We start from the raw sequence: 8,375 nt of genomic DNA, 5'->3' as shown, positions 1-8,375 counted from the left end.
ACAAGCGGGGGGAGTGGGAGAGGGAGAAGCAGGCTTCCCGCTGAGCAGGGAGCCTGATGTGGGGCTCGATCCTAGGACCCTGGGATCATGAGCTGAGCTGAAGGCAGACACTTAACAACTGAGCCACCCAGGTGCCCCTCAACTACAATTATTGATTTATCTCTATTTATTTTGCAATTCTAGTAGTTGCTTGATATGTGATAATATACCTAAGAAGTTTATTTCTGTCTTATATAACATTTTGAGAATAAGCAGCTCGGAGGTGGTATGGTGGCTCCATGATGCTAGGAACGTAGGCTTCTCTGTTACTGCTTTGTCATTCCTGGGACACTGCCCTGATTGACATGGTCCAAGAAGACTCACCACCAAGTCTTGTGAAAGACAAGCCCCTTCCCTTTAATGTGTCTATCTGGAAGTTGCACACATTGCTTCTGTTCACTTACCATTGACCAAAACATCATCATGTGAACACTACCTCCATGGGACAGTGATGATTTTAGTTTTTATTCTCGTGGCTTTGCACTAAAATAAATACATAAATTAAAATCAGTGTTCTGGGGCACCTGGGTGGCTCAGATGGTTAAGTGTCTGCCTTCGGCTCAGGTCATGATCCCAGGGTCCTGGGATTAAGCCCCACGTCGACTCCTGGCTCATCGGGGAAAGCCTGCTTTCCCTCTCCCTCTGCCTCTCCCCCTGCTCGTGCTCTCTCTATCTCTGTGTCTCAAATGAATAAATAAAAATTAAAAAAAAAATCAGGGTTCTGTTATTACTATAGAAAAAGGGAAAAATGCATATGGAGAGACAACTGTCACAAGGTCTCAACATTTTGTATGTAATCATTTAATCCCTTTCTTTTCAATATCCTTCTACTCTCAACTTTCACTCAGTTCAACATCCTTTTTTGTTTTATCCTGTCCAGAAAATAGACTTCTAATCTTCTATTGCTTTGGGGGAGTAGCTTTAGACTGTCTGCTTCTTAAAATTTTTCAACATAACCCACTTTTTTCAGCCTTATCTTCATCCTTTATTCCTAGAGGTACCTGCTGCCTGACAGTTCATGGTTTCTCTATTGTCAATCTGGTTGCTTCTTGGCTTTCCCCATTGGGACTCTCCTTTCTTAGTCTGCTAGGTCAATTACTACTTGTCCATTCGTTTTCCAGCTTTTAAGATTTTATTGCTGTTGCTTCCTCTCCCATTCTCTTTGATCTTGTCTTACCTTAAAAAGAACAACAAAACAAACAACAAATAAAAGAATTTCCTTTATTGTTATTTAGATAGGCTTCAAAGGGGAATGGATGTAAATGTATGTGTTCAACCCACCATCTTTAACTGGGTGTCCCCCCCTAATCTGTTAAATGTAAGATTCCTGCCCCCCAAAAAGTCCCATTACCTTCATTACTTACTATGAAATATTGGTTCTTATTTTAAGTAGATATATTCAGAATGAAGTTTCTTCCAGTTCCAATTATGATTATACTATGATTGCTTCATTCATTCATTCATCCAAAAATTCACTTTGGACACCTAGTAATAGTCAGCCACTATTGTATGCATTGGGGATTTAGCTGTAAACAAAACAGATAAAATCACATGGAACCTATACTTAGAACTGGGTGACAGGTAAAAAAAAAACCAAAAACCCCAAGTAAATAACTTCAGATTTTGATGAGCACAATGGAAGAAATAAAAAAAGGAAGCTAATTTTGACTGAGTGGACTGGGAAGGCCCTTTGGGGTAAGTAACATTTAAGATGAGGCCTAAAAGATGAGTAAGAGCTAATCATTTCAAACTATTGGGAGAAGAGCTTTCTAGGCAGTAAGGTAGCAAGTGCAAAGGCCTCTGGAAATGAGAAAGGGCTTGGGCATTCTGAGGAACAGAAAGATCAACACAGTAGGATGGTAAAATGAGGGGAGCAGTATGAGATGAATTTGGAGAGGTGGATTGGAGCTAGATCATGTAGGACCTTGCAGGCAATGATAAGGAGCTCAAAATTCCTTCTTTTTTTTTTTTAGGGGGGGGAGACGCAGAGGGAGAAGGAGAGAGAAAATTTTTTTTTAGATTTTTATTTATTTATTTGATGGGAGGGGTAGAGGGAGAGCGTGGAGATTCCCAAGCTGACTCTGCACTGATTGCAGAGCCCACATGGAGCTCTGATACCCCTGAGATCATGACCTGAGCCAAAAATCAATAGTCAGGAAGCTAATCCAACCGAGCCACCCAGGCACTCCTTAATATCTATTTTACTTTAAGATTTTATTTATTTATTTGAGAAAGAGAGCGAGCAGAGAGCAAGAGCACAAGCAGGGGGGAGCAGGAGAGGGAGAAGCAGGCTCCCCACTGAGCAGGGAGCTCTCTGCCAGGCTCCATCCCAGGACCCCAGGATCACTACCCCAGCCGAAGGCAAATGCCCAACCACTGAGGCGCCGCTAATATCTATTTTAAAATCTATTTTTCATACAGCCGAGTTCCTCAAAGAGAGCATGTGTTCTGTCCTTAGGCCCTAGTACAACGGCTTGCACATCATAGTGGCTCTGTGAATATTAGTTTAACAGATGAGTGGGTCACACTAGGTACTAGACTGGATTTCTCAGGCCCTAGCCATGGCTGCAAGGACTCTGAAGAGATCTCCCCCTCCTCAAACTAACCCTCCAGTCACCATGTTATCAGACAGTGGTAGCCATTTAATGACTGCTTAACATGAGCCAGGTATAGTGTTGATTGTTGAAACAAGCATTTCCTCTAATTCTCACAATATCCTTAACGGGTGAATACTAATATTGTCCTCATTTTACATTAATCTTAAAAGATTACATGACTCGGCTCAGGTCACGCAGCTAATAACGGGGATCCCACGTCTGTTTACCACAGGTATTGGTATTTCCAGGTCCAGCTCTACGCCCCCCAGATTTCAACTTGCCTGACCCTTTACAGACTGGAGGAAGAATCCTTTGCAGGAATATTTCCCAGGGTGTCAAAACCTGGACAGAAATAAAACCCCTGTTCTGATCACTATAGGGAAGGCCATGGTGGAAGGCAACGAATGATACTCCAGGTGTGAGAAAGTGCAACCATTGCAGCCTGCCAGTTATCTTCCACTCTGCCGGTAGTAGGAAATGAGGCACACTGCTTTCCGTAGCCGACTTGTCTTGCAGCTTTCTGAACAAGTCACACCTTCTCTAAATCTTGGTTTCTATTTCTACCAAATGCGGCTGATAATCCCGATCTCACCAATAGCGTTAAGATTAAATAAAACCGCCAACAACTTTAAAGTGTCTAAGCACAGTACTCTGGCATGCACTGGGCAAACGACAAACGGTAGCTCTGAGCGGAGGACACTAAACTAGCCAGATTTGGAGTCTGGGTAGGGCCTAAGAGGATGGCGTCAGCGGATTGGGCCAGCTGAAGAGGGTGGGCCCAGAGGGAGGAGCCAGCCGCGTCCCGCCGCAATACTGACTTTGAATCGAGCGCGGTAGTTTCAGCGGTAGCCAATCCTAGGATAGCATTTTCTTGCGTCAATTGTTGCTGAGGCTTAGAGCCACGAGTCTCTCACCGAAATCAGTTCTAGCCGTTGCCGCTGTACCCGTGCCCGGTTCTTACGTGTCCATCCGTTAGGACTGAGAGGACAGGCAGAAAGTTTCGGTCACCTCACTGAGTATCAGGGCCGGAAAGAGACCCTCGGCTACACGCTCCAAACATGCAGAGAAGCGCCAGCTTCCCCTTACGTGGAAGCCGCTGGTCGACGCCCAGTCAAGAGTTGTAGTACCAAGATTCCAGTTCTTACGCGACTTGCTAGAGAAGCAGGAAGTTGCTTTTCTGGGGGAAACTGGACCAGGGAGGGAAGGTACCCCACAGAGCAAGACGGGGAGTGCGGGGGTGTCCTTGGGCGGGACTGGGGCAGAGTCCTGGCCCTTTAAACTCGAGGGGGAGGATCCGGAAGTGGATGGGCGGGGCAAAGGGCTCTGGTATATAAAGGGACCCAGCCGCGCGGGGTCTCCAATCTGCCATTTTCTGTCCCTGAATAGGTCTCTGGCGTCCCAAATTTCCTGTTTTCCTCACAGACGCTATTCCGCCCGCTGGTCCACCACCTCAGGGGAACGATGGCCGCAGAGTCCACAGCCACTGCCGCCATCGCTGCGGAGCTGGTTTCCGCCGACAAGTAAGCGGGACCGTGGAGAGCTTGAGGCACTGTCCAGTCCACGGGGAGGGGGTGGTGGCCGGGGGCTCCCCGGGAGGGACAGACCCGTGAGAGGAAGGACTTGCCTCCTACTGAGCAGCCGCCGCAGTTCGGGGAGGCCGGGACTGTAGGAACCCACCTTTTGCAGAGAACCTCGCGCATTAGCAGTAACACTAGTCGGCTGCCGCCCCCTGCCCCGCTTTTCGCGGCCGCCATCTTGCCGGGGGCAGCGACGGCTGCTCCATCGTCTGCCCCTCTTCTTCCTCCCCCGGCCAGGGGCTATCGGCGAGGAGGCGGGGCCACAGGGCTCCCGTTTGTGTTTATGCCCGTACTGTCCCCGCACTCTTGGCTCGCGCCTCCAGTAGTGTCCCCAAGCAACCCGGGAAAATAACTAACAGAGATTTGGCGCCAAAAAAAAACCACCCTTGCACGAGGAGGGAGGCTGGCCCGGTGGGCTCGGGAGGGGGCGGGGCTTTCAGGGGGCGGGGCCACGTGCGCGAGCGTTCGCTTTCCTCCGCCGGCTCTGGAGCAGGGGGCGGGGTCCTGAGGAGGCGGGAAAACTCCATTGTTTGGGGCTGTGCGGCTCGCGGAGATTCTCCAACTTCCGCGGTGTGGCGTGGTGAAGCTTGTTTCCCACGGTCTCCTCGCCCATCTCCTGCCCTCCTGCTCTCAGCTGTCCTCGTTTTTAGGCCTGTGGTGGAGAGCATAGTGACTCTTTAGGCTTCGGGAGTGCTGGCTAGAGAGTTGGCTGCTTCGGAGGGATTTTAATCGGGACGCAAAGTATCTTCACCCAGTGCTGCGTGGAACTCCCCTTCCAGCAGTGTTTGTTTGCTTGGCGAATGGGAGGTAGTAGGCGCGAAATGTATTAGGAGGACTGGGTAGAAACGATTGCTTTGAAAGCGCCACAATGTTTGTCAGACGTAAGGTATTTCTTGAACGGTGAAAGGAAACACAGTTAATTCTAGGAAGCAAGTGCTGTTTCCGTCTAGTGGGTCTGCCTTCCCAATCATCCCTTGTTTTTTAGGGGCCTGGTTTTATTTTTTCTCTTCTGCACTTTAGAAGTTAGTTTCCTCCACTATAAAGAAAAAGGTTGCTGTGACGTTTTATGATTGGTTTATAGACTTACACTGTGATGGTGTTGGTACATTCACAGTTACTGGAGGTTTACTTATCTCTACCTATGCTACCTACCACTTTTTGGTTCCTTTCCCTGTTGGGCTCACGTTGAGTAGTGGTTCACAAACCACCCTCCGGATCACGTGGGAACTCTTAGAAAATACGATTTTAGTTTCAAGCTCAGTTTTCAGCCTCATCATTCATTGATAGGACAGAATAGCTTGAACTTTGTGAGTCGTGTGGTATCTTTTTTTTAAGGAGCTCCTTACTTGAGACTGAGGCTCAGGAGACCATTTTATGGTGCGCTAGACGACTCTAGCAATCATTCCACTTAGAGGGATCCTTGCCCTCTCAACCCTTAATAAAAGTATTAAGGGTTTGGTTTTGTTTGTTTTTTTTCTTTTAAGATTTTATTTGACAGACGGAGAGGGAGAAGCAGGCTTCCCGCCGAGCAGGGAGCCCGATGTGGGGCTCGATCCCACTAGGACCACGACCGGAGCCGAAGGCAGACGCTTAATGACTGAGCCACGCAGGCGCCCCGGGTTTGGTTTGGTTTTGCGATAAAATTATCAAGGAATACGGATTGCAGATTTCTAGATGTTATCTGTGTATAGCTAAAGTTAAGTTAGTTGTGAACTAGTCTCCAGCTTCCTGGCAGGTCATGCACTGAGAAAGAACTCATGTGCCTCCAGAAAGGAAAATAAACCATAAGTTCCTCCTACCATGAGTCGCAAACTATAACTGACTAATTGTATTAAGTGCTTTTTTGAATGTTTTTACTTGACCCACATGAGTTTGCTATGAAGTAGTTATCCTCCTTTTACAGGTAAGAAAAATCAAGATTAGAGCATATTCATAAGTGGCACAGTCTGGGTTAAACCCCAGTATTTCATTTTTATACTTTCATTACCCATGAAAAAGCTTACTTGGGGAGTAAATTACATGAAAACCTAATTAGCTAGTCTGAGGGAACAGTAAAGATGGCATTTCTCAGTTAAATAAGTGGGGTATTCAGAGGTAAAGTGTCTAAGGTGTTTAAGGGGGAGGGTAAAGAAAATGACTTGTTTAGGGGCACCTGGGTGGCTCACTCGGTTAAGTGTCTGCCTTGGGCTCAGTTCATGATCCCAGGACTCTGGGATGGGATGGGGTCCTGCATCGGGCTCCCTGCTCAGTAGGGAGTCTGCCTCTCCCTCTCCCTCTCCCGCTTCCCTTCCGCCACCACTCATGCTTGCTCTCTCAAATAAACAAATAAATATTTATTTATTGGACAGAGAGACAGCCAGAGATGGAACACAAGTAGGGGGAATAGGAGAGGGAGAAACAGGCCTCCTGTTGAGCAGGGAACCCGGTGTGGGGCTCAATCCCAGGACACTGGGATCATGACCTGAGCCGAAGGCAGACGCTTAACGACTGAGACACCCAGGCGCCCCAATAAATAAAATCTTAAAAAAAAAAAAAAAAAATGACTTGTTTAGATTTTCATATGATGCACTTTATAATTCTAATATAACCACTGAAAGAATAAAAACGTGTATAACTTTAAAAACCAGTAGGGAGAAAAAATGGAATGAGAAATAAACCTCAGTTCAGAGTTGATTTTGATACCAACTTCATTGCTTACGTAGAGGGATGTTGGACCACAATTTTGTCAGCTGTAAAAAGCTTTATTTTGGCCTCTCTTCAAAGCCTCGTGCCATTTAAACAACATTGCTAAAGGTAATCAGTGACTAAGTGCTAAATCAGTCTTTGTCCTTACTACCTTTCTAACTAGTTCTTAATCTTTTTGTTTATGTTGCAAAAGATAAAGAATATAGCAGTGTGTAAGGAGGAAAGAAAGCTCAGAAAGGAGTCTTATGTAATGCACTGAATTTTGGCTTAGCTGTTGTCTAATTCCTGCGCTGCTTATTTGTTGGCTTGAGAAGAGATGTCAAAATAAAAATAAGTGGTTTAGCTCAGTAATCTTAAAGTTCTGGGTTTGTCCTTTCTATTTCCACAAGTGGTTTGTTTCCTCTTTGTTGGTGTAGTAGTGCTTAGTATTTTGCTGTGTTTTTTTTTTTTTTTTCTTTTTTAAGATTTTATTTATTTGACGGACCGTGAGAGAGGGAACACAAGCAGGGGGAGTGGGAGAGAGAGAAGCAGGCTTCCCGCTGAGCAGGGAGCCCAACACGGGGCTCAGTCCCAGGACCCTGGGATCATGACCTGAGCCGAAGGCAGACGCTTAACGACTGAGCCACCCAGGAGCCCCCAGTATTTTGCTGTTTAAAATAAGATTAAGATAACTTCTTGTGAGTTAGCTCCATGGATTTATGATGAATTAATGTCGTAATTATTTGTGTGAAAGATGTAGCCAGATTACCAGAGTACCTTTCTTTCAGTGGGGTAGAGGAGTAAGGTGGGTATTCGCTTAAATGTGTAAGTGGGAGAAGAGTCCCTCTGGTGGATCTGGGGAGGAAAACAACAAAAAACTATTAGAAGCTGGTTTTAGTTGAATTGTTATTTGGTAATTTCAGGGTGCTTTTTTGAGGTCAGGGCAGAAAAATAAATGTGTTGAAATTATTTCTCAATAAGAGGAGTATAACCTTGTACTGTTTTTTTTGTTTGTTTGTTTTTAAAGATTTTATTTATTAGAGAGAGCATGACCACAAGTGAGGAGGAGGGGCAGAGGGAGGAGGAGTGGGAGAAGCTGACTCTGCTGAGCGGGCAGTCGGACGAGGGGCTTCATCCCAGGACCCAGAGATCATGACCTGAGCTGAAGTCAGATGATTAACTGACTGAGCCGCCCAGGCACCCTCGACCTTGTACTCTTAAGACAATTAACTCATCATCACATCCCATTAACCTTGATAATGCTAATTATATACATGTCCAAAAGCATTCTTCACTTACCACTTTAAAGAAGGAGGTCCACTCAATTTAAGAAGCAAAACAATTGAACAAAGAGGACAAACAAAAACACAGACTCTTTTTTTTTTTTTTTTTAAAGATTTTATTTATTTGACAGAGAGAAACACAGCGAAAGAGGGAACACAAGCAGGGGGAGTGGGAGAGGGAGAAGCAGGCTTCCCGCCGAGCAGAGAGCCCGATG

At 46.0% G+C, this 8,375-nt stretch overlaps 1 protein-coding gene across 2 annotated transcripts in view; it reads left to right on the top strand.

Moving 5' to 3' along the window:
• The first annotated feature begins 3,951 nt into the window (after positions 1–3,951).
• The window catches only part of NASP (nuclear autoantigenic sperm protein), a 42,855-nt gene continuing 38,431 nt past the window's right edge, over positions 3,952–8,375 (top strand). For both annotated transcript variants that reach the window (XM_032430106.1, XM_032430114.1), the window contains exon 1: positions 3,952–4,156. In XM_032430106.1, the coding sequence (XP_032285997.1) occupies positions 4,098–4,156 (59 nt within the window). In that variant the 5' untranslated portion in view covers positions 3,952–4,097. The remainder of the gene's footprint in view (positions 4,157–8,375) is intronic.

This window comes from Phoca vitulina, unplaced genomic scaffold (genome assembly GCF_004348235.1).
Source record: "Phoca vitulina isolate PV1807 unplaced genomic scaffold, GSC_HSeal_1.0 scaffold2, whole genome shotgun sequence".
In the NCBI taxonomy this organism is placed as follows: Eukaryota; Metazoa; Chordata; class Mammalia; order Carnivora; family Phocidae; genus Phoca; species Phoca vitulina.
This window is presented reverse-complemented; position numbering and strand designations above follow the sequence as displayed.